The sequence below is a fragment of the Trichosurus vulpecula genome, chromosome 9 (assembly GCF_011100635.1).
Source record: "Trichosurus vulpecula isolate mTriVul1 chromosome 9, mTriVul1.pri, whole genome shotgun sequence".
NCBI classification, from domain to species: Eukaryota; Metazoa; Chordata; class Mammalia; order Diprotodontia; family Phalangeridae; genus Trichosurus; species Trichosurus vulpecula.
In genome coordinates, this window is record NC_050581.1 from 136,304,819 (window position 1) to 136,324,983 (window position 20,165).

A 20,165-nucleotide genomic window follows, 5' to 3' on the forward strand; every position below is an offset into this window, starting at 1 on the left:
TTCTAACTCTGAGGTTCTATGGTTCTGTCATTTTGTGGTTAGTTGTTTTCTCTAATTATGAGGAGTGATTTATGCTGATCCACTCATCCCTCTGACCTGGTAACCTTTGTGAAGAATGATAAACATCTGAGAGACAGCTGGCTGGGGTTAAGGCTATAGTTATTTTTCAGTCTGTGATGTTTGTGACCACAAACAATATAGCTCTGGGGATGGGTGACAGCTGCTGATGTTGTGGCCAACAGCCAGGAGCTCACCGTTCTAACTCTGCTACAAAGGGCTTTGGCAGTTTTACAGTGTCTATCATAGATGCCAGAAATGATTTTATGGCATAATAAAAAAGTGTGTGTGTGTGTGTGGTTTGAACTTGTTTTTTTTTAAATCTATTGAATACCACTTTCATGGCATTGTGTTAAACATGAAGGGTAGTAGAATCTACAATAACTAATAAGAAATGAAGCATTATATGTACAAAAGAGAATTTTTAAGGGGCTGTGTGAATTCTGATGAAGGAAATTTAGTTTTTTGCTGTGCAGTGAAAATATCAGGGAAGCCTTCATTGAAAAAAGTCATATCTAAGCTTGGCTTCCTAGCCAAGCGTAGTGATATCAGGGGGCAGAAATTATTATATTGATTGGTAATTCCAGGCATAATGGCCTGTGTATCTAAGGACACAATGATAGGAAAGAAAAATATATGTTTAAGGGCACATGAAAAATACAAAGAAGTACAAGTTTTGCTTTGATGTCAGGCAAAACCTTCTAAAAATGAGAACCTTAGAAATATTGAATGGGCTGCTTCAGGACATAGTTGATTTCTCCTCCTTAGAAATCTTCAAATAAAACCTAGATGATAATTTATCTTTCATATTGGGTAGGGCATTCTTGTTTAGGTACAGGGAGTGGGGACTATTGGCTAGTAAAATCCATTGAAATCTAAAAGTCAGTGATTTTGGGACAATAATTAATCCAGTTTGACCGAAATACAGAGTTTATAGGTGGGAATGGTATTGGAGAGGAATAGATAGGTAGACAGACAGACAGATAGATAGATAGATAGATAGATAGATAGATAGATAGATAGACAGACAAACAGATAGATAGATAGATAGATAGATAGATAGATAGATAGATAGATAGAAAGATTTGGAGCCAGAAAGCAACTTAGATACACCATCAAGACTAACCTCCCTTTTTGTCAACTGAAGCCAAGAGAAGTCAAGTGATTTGTCCATTGATTCATATCGGGGTAAACACCTAAGGCAAGATTTGAACTCAGGTCTTTCAACTCCAAGTACAGCACTCTGTTGTGCCACCTAACTGCCTACAAGGGATTTAAAATTATTTTATAGGATATGGAGAGATAGTGGATAGTTTTGAGCAGGTGGTAACATGGTCAAATTTGTAGATATTGATGATTGATCTGGCAGCTTTGTGATAGCTAGATTGGAGAAGGCGTAGAGATAGGGAGAAGTAATATGCCAACATTGGCTTGTCAAATTAGAAGGGGAAAGAATAAGTATGTAAGTATGTTGTTGTTCGGTCATTTTTCAGGCATGGCTGACTATCCATGACCTCATTTTGGGTACTTTTGACAAAGATACTGGAGTGGTGTGACATTTTCTATTCCAGATCATTTTACAGATGAGGAACCGATGCAAACAAGGTTAATTGACTTGCCCAGGTTCATACAGCTAGTCATTGTCCAAGGCCACATTCAAGTTGATGAAGATGAGTCTTCTTGATTCCAGACCTAGCATTCTATCTACTGCACCATCTAGCTGCTCTACATACTTACGAGTATGCTATCTATTTTATACATTTCCAGTTAGAAAAAAAGGAGTTAATGTGTATGGTATATTTAAACATATCTTCAAGTTTTCTATTTCAGAAAAAGAAAGAAAAGTGCTACCAATTTAGCATTTCAAAAACCACATGCAAGCAATGTGAGACTATGTAGTAATCTAGATAAAATAGAAATGAAAACTATGCTGAAAAATTTAAGTTTACCTTATGTACTGACTAGATATTGACTCTCAAATCCGAAGTTATTTTTTTCCTTTTCCAAATGATTCATTTTGTCTGCTATTGTGGTCTAAACTTACTGAGTTATTACTAATATAGTTCCTATTTCAGTACTTTGTAAATCAAGTTTGTGGTTGTGGATATGATGAAGAACTGGCTAGAGGCATTATTTGGATAATTTAGGCTAGAAAATCTGAACAACAAAGACTTGGGCCTGAAATATTCAGAGTGTATGTTCATAATGATCAAAATCATTAGAAAATTCCACCAACTTAATTTATGACATCACTTGTTTTTCTGAATCTTCATATCCCATATCCAGCCAGATAAGCACTAATATTTGTAGGTCATCCCATTCTTCTATAGCCAACTTTCAGTTATATAAGCAATAATACTGCCATCTAGAGATTATAAATTACAGAATGGAGTCTTTGGAACTAAATGATATTTGTATCTATATAGAAAATTCATTAGAGTGTGGCATACAGGGCTAGTTTTTTAACCTCATATAGTTTTTCATATTGGATGTTTACTACTAGCGGAAGTTAATAAATCAAAGGATTATAGATTTAAAAGTGGAATGTAGCATAAAGGCCATCTAATTAAACCTTTTCATGTTGTTGCTGTGGAACCTGAGGTACAAAGAGGTGGTCAAACGAGAAAAGAATTGAGACACTGTTAGACTTCCTATGTATCAGCAGCCCAACCTCCTAACTTATCTAGAACAAATTTAAAATAAAGATGAGAAGCCCCACTTCCACCTTACACTACCACTAGTAACAGTACTATCACTAAGATTTAGTATGGGCTACTTAATAGCAACAGTGGTTGGGGCTGAAAGGAATAGAGGAGATATTTGTTATTTATGCATCCCTACTGAGTTGAATGAAAGTGAATGCAAGGGAGCCAATAAAAGAGAGGGGGAAAGAATGGGAAACAGCTATCCAGAAAGCCTCAAATTTATCACAATTCTGTTTGGAAGAATATGCTAATTAAAGGACAAAGGCTGATTTTTCTTTTCTTCTTTTTTGGTCTTAAAATTTGTTTTTTTTATCATTTTCTCTTCCTTAATCAGTGAGCAGATTTTTTCCTTGTATAATAATATTACAGCAATGGTCAATTAACTTCCAAGAGTAAGCACAGGGTCATATTAGCAACATGAGATAAAATCCTAAGATTGATATTGTTGTTGTTGCTGTTGTTTTTCTTGTGAGGGGGGAGGGGATAAAGATGGAGAGGAAAGACAGAGGGAGTGAGGGAAGGCAGGAGAGAGGGAAAGGGAGAAATATCCTATTTTCTTGTCTGAATAGCCAAAGCAGATGAAAGGTCAAAATTACTCAATGGAGCTATTGAACTTTTATTCAATTCAAACTTTGAACAGTCCTCTATATTTTTCTCTATAAAGAAGAAAACTAATTACAGAGAAATATGTTTTAACATCCCATAAGTACTGTTAGCAAAATGACACTTTTGTACAATCAGTAATAAGTAACATTCTGTAATAAAATACTTAATCTTTTAGAATATATTAAACAAAAAAAACTAACATGATCCATTCTCTTTCCCAACATCATGACTAGTTGTTTTCAAGGAAAATTTAACTGCATACATTGAAAAATAGTTTCCTATCTTCATTTATATTTGCCAAATATGTTTCAATATTCAAAATAACAGGAAAATAAATATTAATATATTTTGTAGAACAATGCATAAGAAAACAAATAAACCATGAAAACATGAATTTAAATGTTCTTCATCATCTTGAGTATACTAACTAAATTCCCAGGTGAGAAATACAGGTCATTTTTTTTCTGTTTGGCATTTCCATCAGGATAGTAAATATCTGCTGACTAAGCTTTTCTTAAAAAGTAGGACACTAGCCCCTCAAGCTTATCACATTGAATGGATTTAGTGCAAGTTAAAAAAAAAAGACTGAGTTACTTGGTCATGAGTAGCAATAAAAATATACTTACTTAATCATTTTGAATGCATGATGTTCATAACCAGTATATGTATGTTTGTTTGTTTTTGTATAAAATGGTACAGAGGAACTAGCACTATATTTAGAGTCACAATATTTAGGTTTGAATACTATCATGGTCAGTTATTGTCATTTGATGTTGAACAATTCTCTTTCCCACTTTGGGCTTCAATTTCTTCTCTATAAAATAATCATTTTGAACTTGGTGGCCTCTAAGATACTTCCAGGTGAAAATCTTAGATCCCTAGGAAATTCTAATCCTTTTAAGAACAGAAAAAAAAAATATTAATTGCAGAGTTGACAGTGAGTTCATTGGAAAGGGAAATTTACACAGAAAATCATCAGAAAATGTCCAGTTATATAATTCTCCATAAACATATGAAACTTAAAAGGTAACTCATCAACAAATTGAGGCAATCGGAAAGCAATTAGCACACAGTTTACATAATTTTTTCTCCTGTACAAGTTTGAGTAATATAGTGACCTAGTCACAGAGAAATGAAAAATAGCAGGAATGGCTCTCTGTTATTTAGAGTCAAGCAAAGTCAATATTCTTGCAAACATTGTAATTAATATGGTTAAGACATATTTAAAGAAATGTCTTAGAGAATCGCTAAGTGACTCAGGGGATAGTGTGCTAAAATTGTAATCAATAAGACCTGAGTGCAAGTCATGTCTCAGAGCTATGTGAACCTGAGAAAGTCACTTGACTTCTTTAAGACTCTGTTTCCTTTCCAGAAAATGGGGATACTAATAAAACTTACCTCACACAAGGGTTAAATGAGATAAGATAACAAATGTAGAGATTTTGCAAACCTCATAGCAATATGGATAAAGATAGATACATGTAAATATGTATATATATATATATACACATATATACACATATATATGCTAGCCCTTATTGTTATAACCATTGAAATAATTTTTGCCAGAATTCAGACTCTTTCATTCATAAAACACAAATAATATATAGGCTAGCTAATTCCTAGCTAATCTGTAATCATATATGAACCATTGCTGATTTAAAGTATCAGCACATAAAGTTTCAATACTTGATTGATTCCAAGATTTCATTGATGAAGGACCTTCTTAAAGGTTGAGAGTGTAAGCAATCCATGTGTTCTCATCCTATGAGACTCTTACCTATGTATTACCATAAATCTGCCAAAGTGGCTATATGCAATACGTAAGGGTCTTCCTCTACATGTTTTGAAATTTGGTGAATAACAACTTAGCACACATTCTGCTCATTTATTCTTATCTCCATTTCCAATATGAACCACAATGCCATTTTATGTTGCTTCATATATGCAAATCTATCATAATTATGAAAATACACATTTTGATGCTTTAGACTTATTCTCAAAGTTCTCATGTGATGAATTCAATTGAGAGTTTTACACAGATAATAATTAGTAATCAAATTTCTCATCATGCGACTTTGTCTACACAACGACATTTTTATAAAGACTGCATAATATAATGTGCTTTGAAATTCCAATAGACCTGAAATTCTCCATGAAATTCCAAAAAGTATGCAGGTATGAATGACTGATTTATTTTTATTTTAGGTGAATGTGTGAAATAATGGAGTCATGAGCTTAGTAAACATGACTGTTGCCTTCTTTATGTTTATAATTTACACTAGAAGCTGATGTATATTATACAGAATGTAGAGATTCTCATCTGCCCTATCCCAGTAGTATAAATGGCAAATTTAAAGGTGTTAAATCTGAGCGGTAATAATGAAAGTTAGAATTATTTTGTGCTTCAAAAGCAGACAGTGATAACCTTAGCAGGACATTTCGTAGAGAGACATTTAGCTAGCATGAAATATCACACAATTTCAAAATACTCTCCAATATTAAGAACTGTGTTTCATTTTATGTCTATACTCAAATATGCATAATGAACAAATACATTTTTTCCTTATATAATCTGTTCAGTCTCAAAAATATAGTGTCTGTGTAATGACGCTTTAGAAAAACAAACAAAAACATTTCTATAGGTCTTTTTTGCCACATTGTCATATCAATGGCAATTCTAATTAATAGCAGTATGTAAATTACCTGGGGCAATGCAAATGTTGACATATATAGTAAACATTACAATTTTTGCAACTTTAAAATCTTTTAATATGCATCATGCCCTCCATTTAACTTCAATCTTTTTAAATATGATTTGGCATTGAATTCATTGGACTTTGAAACATTCTATAATTCATCACAAAACCACCTATCATTTCACTCTTTAATTCTACTTTTTTGAAGTCACTTCCCTCAAATTTTGCCATGTTTAGGTGTATCTTTTAATGCAGTTTTAAACTATCCCTGATGTGTGATATGATGTAAGGTCATGTTGCAATATTTCACCTTCTGAGAAATTTCTTCATTCTATAACAATTGTCTTCTCTGTATATTTATTTACTTATCATAATTCAACATTCCCCCAAGATTTCTAGAACCACTGAAAGTAAATTTCCTGAATATATTTGAAAGGAATATTTTACAGTCTGAGTAAAATTCACATAGAAGTTCCCCTGAAATTCTTTTGATTTCAATAGTCTTGAATGATAAAATGATAAAGCGAGTTAAAAATTACCTACCAGTCCTCCTGTGTTTTTCTGTCATGCTCATGACAAATGTATGTCATCATAGCAATGGCTAGCAACTTTAAAAAAATAGTCTTCTCATTGTCCTTCCCATTTCAAGATGTTGTAGAGAAAGGGTTCTAAATCTTTCTATGTGGCAAGGATACCTTTGGTTAAGTCCGTAAAACTCTTCACAACATGATGATTTTTAAAACAAAATCATAATTAAAGAAATGCTAAACTTTGATAGAGGTTAATGACAATAAAATGTTTTTTCCCATCCAGGTTCATGGACTCTATACATTTGGGTTCCTTGGACCTCCAGAATAAGAATGTCCATTGTAAAAGAATTAAATACTCCATTGTGCTTAACACAAACATTATCTTTCACTTTTGGCCTGGACAAACCTTGAAACACTTGATTTTTTGAACTAACAATAAAGACAACATCGCTAAGATTCATTAAAATATACTGTAAAGGCTTCAAGTTCTTCACATTTCCTCAGAGTAATATCCATTTTAGAAACCACAATATTAAAAACGGAAGAGACAGCAATCAAATTCATTTATATAATATGAAATCTAGGATTCAACTGACAGAGGCATAACTAAAAGGGGGAAAAGCATGTCAATCAAATTTAGTAATATTTTGGGTCAGTTTAGTCAGTAGAAATTCATACATATAAGCATTGCTGTCCCAGAATTAAATACTTCAAATGTATTACTTGTCATAAAGTAATAAAGTCACAAAGTAAGTGTAATACCAACGTCCTATTTTAGTGGTGATGAGTAAGGAAGAAGAGAGTCTGGATCTTTGATTTTGTCTTATTGCGGAACTCCTGGTGTGGAAACTCCCTCTTGGATATAGATGGACAACTTCCACATAACTTAAAATCTTAGAGAGTTGCTTAGGAAGCTGAGAGTTTAAGTAGCTTGCCCATGGCCACAAAGGATGTATGTGTTAGATGTAAGACTTGCCCTTACTACAAGGTCTACTGTACATCCGTTATCCCCTGTTGTTTCTCAATTTATAAAAGTGACATATACATACACAGCATGTTGATCCAGGAATCTGGGGATAAATACTTTCTTATTACCTTTTTTATTGCTATTCATGACCGGGAATGAAGTGGACATGAGTTTGTTTAAAACTTCCTTGCTGCAAATATCCCTCTCTGTTGCTTACACAACTCAGCAGCTGTGAAGATGCTCAGGTTTAGTTCAAGTGTAGAACCTGGAAGAATGATTTAATTTATATGAAAAGAGAAAACTCATTGATGTTTGCAGCCTTTCAAATAAAATTTAGAAAGCATTCTATTAAATATTTATAGTTTGAGAGGATGAGTTTGAGGGCTGGGAGAGGTGAGGGTAGGGATATTAAGCTGACAATAGTCATCAATCTGTAAAACCAATAGACTCTGCACATTACACCAATATGGAGTGTAGATAGATAAATATTTATACACTCTGTGCATACGGGTATGTACATATTTTTGTGAATACATATCCATACATTTTTAATTTATTTATAAAAGAGGGCATAATCTCAAGTATTATTGCTTATGTTTCTGTAAAATCTAATGAAATTTTTCCTAAGTAGTTTCTTTCCCTTATTTTTCTCTCAAAGGCTAATGTTGTTTGAAGTTTAGATTTAAATTATATTAGATTAAATGATTAAGTGCTTATCTTGTGTCAGACATTGTGTTTAGTATTGAGGTTTGAAATGATAATCTATGTTGTAAGGGGAACAAACTGAGATAGAAGATAGGTTGAACCTCTTTGAAGAGACGCATTAATGTTATTGAATGAATTTCAACATAACAATTTTTCTTTCCAACTTCCCTCACTCCAATTTTAAGGAATTATAAGAAACTTCAATATTTGGATTATCTAGCACATTGTTAAAGTACTCTATAGTTTGATATTTTAATAAGTATTAATTGAAGTAGTTTAAGTAACCATTCATTTTATAGAGGAGTAAACTGAGGCTCAGAGAGTTAATTATTAATTTGTCAAGTTACACAGATGGTTTATTCAGGGTAAGTATTTAATAAACTGTTTGGATATATACACATACATATATGCATAGATATCTATGTATGTATATATGATGTATATATATGCATATATATACATGCATGCATGCACACATACACACACACCACAGCACTTTTTTCAGTTCAACCTGCTTTAACATTCTCCATCACTTTCTTAAGTCTAGACTATAAACAAAACAATAAATCAAGCCCTATTGTAAAATATTTCCAAGTTTTCATTGCATAAATATTCGCAATGAGTATATAATAAATAACTTTTGCAATCCTGTTGAGCTGGGTCCTATGGACCTCTGAATGTGTGGCTTGCTATAATTCAAACCCATGTCATTTGATTGTATATTTAGTGCCTATGTCACTAAATCATGTTAATTTCCTAAAAGTACTGAAGTCTAGAGTCTCATTATATGTACTGCTTGGAGGAGCTGTCATACAATGTCTCTGAATTTCTATCATATTGTTTTGCTCCAAATTGCCACTACTATGAAGGCACACTTGTCAACCTTTCCCACTTTTACTATTTATTTTCTTCTCCCTGAACTGTCTTGGAGCCTTTTCTTGTTTAAACTCTTTGCTGAAAAGAGTGTAAATTCATTAGATGGTTGTGATGTTAGAGGAAGAAATGGTGTCAGCTAATTATCAATAACACTGAATAATTATAAAACACCTTATGTTTTGCAACATAACATTCATACATCATTCAATTTAATGCTCATTAAAGCCTAAAGGATAGCTCCTATCATTATTGTCATCTTTTGTTGAGTAAACTGAAGCTCGGATAGGGTTACTTATTTGTCCATTTTAATTTAGACAGTATGTGAAAGAAGCAGCTTTCAAACGTAGGACTGCCTGACTCCAAAACCCCAAGAAAACAACCAATCAACAAGTATTTTAATGAATGCTATTTGCCAGACACTACACTAGGAGATGGTCATGTGAGTGGAAACAATGCAACAGATAGGTGAGATTTTGTGGAGGTACAATTGATAACATTTGAGAGCTGACAATGTGTGGTGATAGTGTAGAAGGGAGGATGACTCAACACTACTAAGTTGTGTAACTGGAAGGATTATGTTGCTCTTAAAGAATTCAGAATTGGGTTGTTTTATTTTGGGGGGGGATGAGTTCTGTTTTACGTCAAATTTGAACTAAATATAAAATATCCAGTTTAAAATGTCCAATAAAGAGTCAATGATGTTGGAGTAGGGAACAAGATACTATATGGGAATGTGGAAGCATGGAGTAGGAGACTTTTAATTCTACCTGGAGACTAGATATTCCTAAATGGAGAAATACCATCCCTTCCTCCAAAAGCCCTAGTACTGTGGCTATGAACCTGCTTGCAAAATTCCATTGCAAGTATTTATTGAGAGAAATGGATTCTTGAAGAAAATTAGTCATGTAAACAAGATTTCAGGAAGAATATTTAAATTATTTAAAAGAACAAACTTTCAAAGCTTTTTAGCACAATTTATTTACTTACAAGCAATTGATGTGCTAATTATAAATCACTCTTGCTCATTCATTAGCCTCATTACTTCATGTATTGGAAGTAATAAAACTGTATTTCTTTTAAAATAGTCTCTAATTCAGTCTTCCCTATCTTCCTTGTATCCAAGTATGCAAATCAGTGTAATTTTCTTTCATAATTTTAAATAAAATGAGGTAATTTAACTTAGAAACTATAGCCAGAGACAAGGACTCAATGAATGTGTCACATATCCTGCAGAAATCAAATCTTGCTGATATCAATAGAGTTATAAAAATAAATGGGTTGCTTTAAAATGTAATGTGGCATTGCTAAATATCTAGGAGGGGCATATTTTGTGTCCACTTCCCAACTAGTGCAGTAACATTTTTCACTGCTACTGACATAAAAAAGGGGAAAGAAACCACATCAAAGAAATGCCCTGGTGATTATGTTCATGAAAAGGAGGATATTTGTGTTATTCTCAGGTGAGGACAGTATCCTCCATACCCTTCAGGATTTATGTCTTTGTATACAGGTCTGCTGTACTTTGCCTTGTGTCTGTCTTCAGAAACCTTCTGGCTGGCATAAAGGTGTAGACCTTTTGACCAAAGAGAAAATGTAAAGGACATTTTAATTGCTAATGCCAAAAAAAAATAGGAAAAATCCCATTTAATAATTTGGTCAGAATGAAGGTCATTCCTTTAAAGTTGATTGTCTGGGAAAATTGAAATTGTAGTTGATCGTAAGCATTCCATTGTAATATTATATACACACATAGTATATTTCAATATATACATTTATATTCTATTTGGATAAATATGAGAGAAAAACATGCTGTTATCTCCTCTTCTCCTTTATTAATCACTTAGGATATATAGAAATCAAATAAAAATTGTAAAAAGGATGATGACCTATTCTTTCCAATTACTTTCATTTCTTAAAATGGGCATTTCATTTAAAGGCCTAGTTCATGAAAATGAACTTTTCATCCATCACCAGTTCCTCACACTGACTCTTCATTCTTCACAACATCAACACATGTGCATGCACAAAAGCTTACAGCTTCTACTTAATGTGTGGAAACTTGTTAGCTCGTGCCGTTGAGATTCAAATTCAGGTTTAGAGAACTGTTGGAAATTCTTCTATGTATCATGTTTGTTGTTGTCTACCATATGTCCAGGGCTATTTTAAGAACTGAAAAGTCTCATCAGTTAAAATTAAGTTAAAAGCAGACAGAGAAATGGATTGAATTATAGAGATCCTCCAATCTGCTCCTTGTGAAAACCTATGTGGAGAGAAAGAAAAGAGAGTGGTCTTCAAAGCTTTGGTCTTGTGGGCAAAGCTTTGAACTTTGAGATCTGGATATCTGGATTCATACTCTACTTTTAGCATTTATTAGCTGTGACCCTGGGAAACTCATTTAACCTGAGGCTTAGTTTCCTCATCAATAAAATAGAAATAATAATATCGTCAACATAGTATTGTTGCAAGGTCTAAGAGACGATTATGTCAACAATTGAGAATAAAAATTAAAATAAATTAAAATATTATGTGAATAAATATATTACCACTGTTGTCCTTATTATTATTAAAAAGCATCTAATTCAAGCTAAGGGAGAATTCTGCCAAAACAGCAACAACAACAAAAATAAACAACACCACCAACAAAACGTTGTCTATAGACTATACAAGTACTGCATAATAGAGACCTGAATGTGTTTTCTAAACTGTGGAAAACATATTTTTTTATTCTCAATTATTGACATAATCACCCAAATTCTTCTATTTCTGGATTAAATTAGTTACATGGGCTCTCTACCTGCACTGTATTGGTAGTAATCAAGGAAATCATTCCCACTCTTCTTTTATTCTTAACATACTCTTAAGCTTTGGCAAATCAACTGATCTATTGTGTCCCTAGTTCCTAATGGAAATAAAATGGATTGATTAGTCAGTGTCTAAAGTCACTTCACATTTTAAAGTTCTCTTTTTGATGAATCAATAAGCTAACCTTATATTTCCTAATCAACTCAGCAATGTGACACAGTTGATAATATACTAATATAGGGTCTAGAAAGTGCTGGGTACAAGTGTCATTTGAGACATTTAACACTTGTGTGACTTTAGTAATGTCAGTTCTCTCTCTCTGGGTCTCAGTTCCCTCATTTCTTAAAAGGATATACACAGGATTGTTCTAATGATCAAATGGATATAGATAGATAGATAGATAGATAGATAGATATAGATATAGATATATACACACATATACATATATACACACATACATATATACATAGATATATATACACAGCTATATATATGTGTATATATATATGTTCTTTGCAAAACTAAAATAGCTATATAGATGTCAGATATATTAATACCTTAATAGCAAAATAATTAGTACCTTAAACCTATAAAACTAAATAAATATACCTGAGTATCTAAATAAAGAAAATTAAAATTAATATTTTAAAACATCTCAATACATGATACAAGAAATAATCAGTTTGTATAATCTTTAAACTAGAATAATTGAGTGTACTAAGTTTGAAGTCAGAAGACCAAGTTTTTAATTTCAATTCAGCTACATACTAGTGTTTAATCTTGGACAAGTCTTTTCCCCATTTCTGGGCTTCAGATTCCTCCTCTGTGAAAGAAAGGTTTTGTAGCAGTTAATCTCTAATTTCCATTCTAGCTTTAAACACAATGTGCAAAGTAATTATAGGTCTTGTACCTAGAGTAGTTTTCCATAAATATGACAATCTAAACCAAGTTCCCCCAAATCTCATTCTAGCTCTGAACTAGACATTTAAAAAACATACAACTTGAAGGAACTAGTAATTTCAGTCTTGACTATCTTTTGATGTAATCTTATCAAAAGGTCCTAGCAAGGGTTGTCACTTTAAGGTGTTTGATTTTTAGGTAGAGAACAAAGTGAATTCAGTTCAACAAGAGACATTTATTAAGCATCTATCAAGTTCCCATCACCATGCTAGCCATTGGATGTACAAAGACACAAAGAAGATAGGCACTGCTCTCAAGGACTAATCCTATATTCTAAAAAGGTGATACAACATTGTTACGAGCTTCCGAAGCCTCGTAACTATGCTCCGGGTTCCCCCCAAGCCCCAGGCCTCTGCCTAAGCAAAGGACCTGATCTCGCGGACAACGTACGGGGCGGGAGCCGAAAAGATGGTGAATGACTCCGTTTATTATTTCAGCAAGCAGCACATTTATACCTTTAGCGACGTAGGTACATTCTTTGGTTATGTGGGTGAAAGACAGGTAAAGCTAATACACCTGGGTCCTAGGACCGCCCTGACTCCGCCTACTCTCCTCCCCCTCTCCTCCTGCACTACCCTAAGCTCCCTGTGGGCAGGCAGTCCAGGCAAAGACCGGAAACTCCACGTGGTCAGGCAGGTCTGACCTGGAATCCCTAGGGAGGCAACAAAGGCGAGACACCTCCTCCTGGCTCCACCCACATCCCAAAGCCCTGAGTCTGTCTCAGCAGGCCCCTGGGCCTGGAGGTCTGAGGAGGACAGGGCTCAGCTCTAACGCGGCCGGTAACATAACATATTACACAAAAAGTCTAGTACAATGGAGATTCAGAGAGAGGCAGACACAAAGCACTGAGTATATCTGGGAAGGATTTACAGAGGAGGCAAGTGGAATGAAGTTTAAGGAAAACAAGTGTAGTGAGAGACTGAGGTGAGAAAAAAGTACATTTTGAGAATATTTTATGCTAATATATGTTGATGAGAGGGACTGTCAAGTTGAAGAGAAAAACAAGTATTTCAATTTTGTTGGAATGTAGAGATGTGGATAAAGATTGCATGAAATAAGGCTGAATGGTAGGTGAGAATAAGATACCGATAGACTGAAAGTGTCTGGCTAGCAAGTTTGTATTTTATCCTGTACTGGCACTAGTGGGGAGTCAAAGGTATTTTTTTTTGTTTGATTGCTTGTTTTCTGGAGAGGAGTTATATGGTCAGACTTGTGCCTTAAGAAAATTATTTTTTTTGCAGCTCTGTGGAGTATGACTTGGAAAAGGGAGAGTCTGGAAGGAGACCAATTAGGAAAATATGACACTTATATAGGTGAGAAGTGATGACAGTGTAAATTAGTATGGTAGATGTGTGAATGGTGATAAGCCCTGCAACACTCTGAAGTGCAATCCAAATCAGATTAAAATATTATTGTGAAAATTTACCAAAATAAGCAACAATAAAATAATATAGTGTTAATATGTGGCTTTCTAAGTCAATATGCAACCCACAGGAATCCTTATGTACAATGACCCTGTTATTATTTGCATTTAACACCACAGTTCAAGTTCAGCCCTTTCATTATATAGCAGAAGGAAATGCTACCCAGAAAATTTAGGAATTTGTCCGGTCATTAAGGTAGTAAGTGGCAGAGGCAGGCTAAAATGAAGATCCTTGGATTCTATAGCTATTGTTCTTCCCACTTAAAAACTAGTTCTTCACTTAGTTCCTGTGAATTTAGGAATAAATAAACATAGAACAGAAGAGGAAGATGGAACTTAATCAATCTAGCACCTTTTCGTAGACCAGAAAACAAACAAACAAAAAACAAAGAGTTCATGAAATAACATCCAACGTAATGTTCCACATTCTTATATCATATACATAATTCACATTAGTAATGAAAATTGTTATCTATATTTTGCCAATCATTATAAGATAGTACACATTAAAAATAAAACGAAACAAAAAAAAAACTCTACTAACTTTTCCAATATCCCACAAGCCTCTGGCCATTGTTGTACTTTAGAATGTAGTTTTTATGTTCCTAATGTAGCTTTTAGTCAGTTTTGGTGGTGTAGACAAAAATACTAGAAGACAATATATGTGTGTATGTGTTTAGATAGATAGATAGACAGAAAGAAAGAAAGAAGCAAAGAAAGAGAGAAGGAAAGAAAGAAAGAAAGAAGGAAAGAAAGAAGGAAAGAAAGGAGGAAAGAAAGGTAGAGAGATAGAGAAATAGATCGATAGATAGATACATAGATAGATACATAGATAGATACTCTAGTTCTAGAGCATCTTGCCACTGGCTTTGAACAAATCACTGAATCTCTCTCATACTTTTTTTTTATTTTTCATCTGTAAAATGGAGCTAATGACATTTCCTTGTTTACTTAATAGAATTATTGTGAAGCTGAAATGACAGAATACATACGATAAGAATAGGGAGCATTCTAAAATCAGTGTAAGATTTATAATTAATGAAACAATTATTATTAACCATGGTGATCATGGCTGAAAATCAAAGGCTGTCTCTTCATCTGTATTAGATGATGAACTATATGAATTAGATGACCTTTGTGGTCCATTCCTCTAAATCTTTTAATAGTAGCTTTTGCTTTGGCACCATATGGATGTGAAATTCACACTTTTACCAGTGGGCTACAGGATTCTTCTATAACATGATGACATTTGGCAGTTCAGCCAGGGTCTATCCCCAATTTGATTTCTGAGTTATAATTAACCCAGCATTTGAAAATTCTTTGAAAAAAAATACTATCATGAGCTGCCTATTTGGAATTACCTTCTTAATGAACATGCTCATCTGTCATCTCAGTACACTTCCACAGGATTTTAAATTACAAACTTTCCTAATGCATTAGATTTACTAAAAACAATAGCTGTCAAAAGGGTAACATGGCATAGCAGATAAAGAGATGGCTTCACAGACAGGAATACCTTGACTTCAAGTTCTGGTTCTGAAACAGGCTAGTTTTGACCCAGGCAAATCTCTAAGGACTATAAAAAAATGCAGAACAGACGCACCTGCATTGTTAGAGTAAATTCCTCACTAGGAGCTCCCTTCCCCCAATGAAATCATAAGTCCAATCCAAAGTTTGGGGCAGGTATGTGGGGGAGAAAGCGAATATTTGGAATAGCTGATATGTATATAGGTCTTGTGTGTGAGGTGCACAGATGTAGACATACATTTATAAATCCCTGGGAAGAAACTCCCTCCACCAACACAGATGATGCATTTGTTTATAACTTACAATTTTAAGGAGTTACTTGAGACATTGAGAGAATAAGGGACACACCAGAATTATGTAGCCAAAATGTTTCAGAGGCATAGTGAACTTGGGCTCTTGACACTAATGCTAGCTCTATCCACTGTACCAGGTGCATTATCTCATTTAATCTTCAAGGTAGTCCTGTGAGCTACCAAAACTAAGAGGTAGAACAATTGGCCCAAGATCTTATATTTAAATCAGTATTAGCAAGAATATTCAAGCTCATCTCTCTTGACTCCGAATCCAATACTCTTTCCACTAAACCTTGCTGGTGAACCTAATAAATAAATAATATCAACAAAAATAAATCACAGAGTTCAACCAAGAAAAATCTTCCCAGAAAGGGTATCCTTTTTTAATGAATGATAATATATTTGATTAAGTCTATGTTGAATGGCAAATACCTCCTCCTCAGAAAGCTCAGGGATTTATGAATGTAACTTTCAGCCTTGTGTCCTCAATTTGAAAGGCAAGAAAATGATTGAAATTCTAAAGGATTTTGATGAGTGAAGAACAGATGGTAGTTGTAATTTAGACCAGACAAGTATGCAGAGAAATGTAAATTGATTATTTAGAAGCAAACAACCCAGCTAAGAGATAGGTGCCTAAATATATCAGCTAAGATAGTGAAGTATTTTAATAGATTTGTTGAACTCTCCATGTATGATATATAAAAGTAATGTGTATGTATGTATGTACACACACATGCACAGACACATTTATGTATGTATATTTAATGGATGCATGCATATATGTCAATAACATGCAAATTATATACTTCTACATATATAAGTATCCATTTATCCTAAGAATTTTATTATTAGCTCTGATTCTAAGGCCAAAACCTTCAAGAGATGTTAGAACTTTAAGGGATCATATAATTAATAACATACAATCTTTTCCTTTTATAGGTAAGGAGAATGAGACCTGCAGAAATAAAATAACTTGTCCAAGGTCATACAGGAAGCAAAAGGCAGAAGTAGGATTAGAAACTGAGTCTTTCGACAAGAGATCAAGCGAAATAAATTATACCATGCTGTCTTTTCCTTAAGAATCTTTGTTCAGAATGTAAACATATCTTTGGGAGCTATTTGTTTTTAGCATAATAGGAAGGCTTTTCCTTAAAAACTGGGTTGTTGACTATATTAGCTTGTATACTGGAGTTAAAAAAACACTTCTTTGAAACACACACACACACACACACACACACACACACACACAAACAAGCAGAAACTTCACCATGTTTTCCTAACACTATGTTTTTAAATTAGGAACATATGAGATTAGAGATTAAAGAAGATAGATGAAGAAAATCATGCTACAATTTCTTCATAAAGAATTTGAGATGAAATTGACATATTTCTGGGAAAGTGGCAAAGAAAACAGAAAAATGAGAAATTAAGTTTACAGTCTTGACTTTTATTTTGGACACATTTTTTCTCATGTCTGATTTCCTCATAGATAAAAGTGATTCAGAATATTTTATATTCAAGAACATGTAGCCATTTGATCGAACTGCTAAAATGTGCTTTTCCATCACCGCCATATTTATCCAATGAAATTCAGGTTGCTTTGAGTCTTCACAGGTTTTTCAAACACAAACTAGGCAAATTAGTTTCCTTAGAGGAAAATGCATTTTCAAAACATGATTGCAAACTGCTTTTGGACTTACCAAAATTATTATTGTTTTTCCCATAGGACAGTCTAATTTTTTTCTAAGTTTTAACAACTGAAAGTTCCCTCAAGACTTTACTGTTATTATTCATTATCACACCTTTTTTTTTAACACACTCTTTCCTCTAGTCAGTTAAAACAAACCAAAAATTACTAGGTTTCACAGCATTTTTTTTAATTCCTTATAGGTGGAAACAGGAGGTATGCTGCAAACAGCAATAGATAAGTTTTAATTTCAAAGCCACTTGGGAAATATTTTCATTTTCAATGATAATGACAGTGTTTGTGGCTCCTAGAAGCAGCTGCAGAAGAGAATATGAATAAAGAAAAGTTTGGTGATAAAACAATTTATGATAAGAACAACAATTTTGTATGAGAATATTATGTTGCTATTACTTATCTTTCACTCATGTCCAATTCTTCATTATCCCATTTGGAGTTTTCTTGGCAAAGATACTGGCATGGTTTGCCATTTCCTTCTCCAGCTCATTTTACAGATAAAGAAATTGAGGCAAACAGGATTAACTGACTTTTCCAGGGTAATAAAGGTCATTAGTATCTGAGGCTGGACTTGAACTCAGGAAGATGAGTCTTCCTGACTCTAGGCCCAGCATTCTGTCCACTGTACCAGCTAGCTGCCTCTGTATTGAGACACAAATAGTATTCATAATACATGCTATGGACAAACTCGAATACGTCTAAGACCTGTGTGTCACCATGGTCAGCTCATAGGCTCTGTAGATAGAGCCCCATTCCTGGAGTTAGGAATACTTAAGTTCAAATTCAGCCTTAGACCCTTACTAGCTGTTTGACTCTGGACAAGTAGTTCAACCTATGTTTACCTCAGTTTCCTCATCTGTAAAATAGGGATAATAACAGCACCTATCTCCCAGGAATGCTATGAGGATCAAATGAGTTGATAACTGTAAAGCACTTAGCATAGTGCTTGGCACACTTCACAAATGCTGTTATTATCATCATCAATATAAATTAGTGAGACAAAATCTTCTATATTAGCATTATGAGATATATCTTCCCTAACTGCTCAAAACAAACATATGAACGCACGAGGAAGTGTATCTGACATGATAATGCAGAAAGTCTTTCTGAGATTTGGAGATAATATGGACGTAAGTCCAAATTCTGTTATATTTTTAAAAAAGAGATAAGGATACATTGTCTTATTATCACAACATGTCCTAACCACCATAGCCTGGAAATAATTTGATTTGTTAAAGAAAGAATATTTTAAGAAATATATGTGTCTGGCAAGGAAGTATTTTTTAAAAAAAAATAAATACCCCTGAGAAGAGCTAAATGCTGCCCTGCATGCTTGAAGAGGAATTTAGATTTTTTTAAATAGATTCATGATCCTTTTCTTTGTTTCATTCTTACATCCTAACACTTCTATAGTTGCATTTGTCCGCATTCGATCTCATTTATTCAGCCTCTGCTTTAACTTGCACATACTGGATATGGTATTGTAGAAAATGTTGTGTCAGAAATAATGCTACTTTAGTATCCCAAGTGGAGCGATGCTGCTGCTGAACCATTCCCAGTGAAGAATTTGTGTCAGGAAGTGGCTATATGGAAAGGCCCTTGCCTTCTGCACGGGGAATCAGAGAATATGAATCCTCAGTGATTTCTGGGAGAAAAGGAAATGGTGACATCAGAGGGAAAATTGTTACTTTAAAAAGAGGTCCATGACACATTTTGAGGGTGAATTGTTTAACCTGCTTGCTTTGTTTCTTAATATCAGCACCTCAGAAAACAAAAAAATGAACAAAAACCCTAAAGACAAAAGACAAATCAAAATATTGATGCCCCTAATGTCATCACCAACTCTGTTAGCCCTCTATGGAAGGAACATGTCTATCCAAAAATGCCTTTGGTTGAGAACAACTATCTTCATTTGTTAATGATGCTGTTTTTAGATTTGGGAAAACTGAGACTTGTATTTTTTGTGCAGATTGCAAATACATACTTTAACTAATCTTCAGAGGAATGGCTCCAGTCCAGCTATAGCTTTTACTCCTCTCACTCATGGCAACCAATATGGAACCAGAATCAGACATTTCCTTAAGCTTCTGTCATGATCACTCTCATAGAACCACATTATTTATTTTTGTTGGTTGGAGATAGTCTGCCTACTACAAGAAATATGTTTCATATAAGCATAAAATAGAAAATTTGATTGCACTATTTTCAAGTTTGCACGTGCAAAAAAAGACAAACTGAAAATAAGCAACCCATTGTTTGGATAATTTAGGATATTAATTTGATAAAAAGATCAATTTTCAATTCAATCCAATT

General features: G+C 33.8%; 1 protein-coding gene across 1 annotated transcript in view; it reads left to right on the forward strand.

Moving 5' to 3' along the window:
* VSTM2A (V-set and transmembrane domain containing 2A) overlaps positions 1-20,165 on the forward strand; it is a 35,383-nt gene that overhangs the window by 14,180 nt on the left and 1,038 nt on the right. Inside the window, 1 exon segment of the mRNA XM_036737929.1 lies at positions 14,149-14,220. Coding sequence (XP_036593824.1) covers positions 14,149-14,220 — 72 coding nt within the window.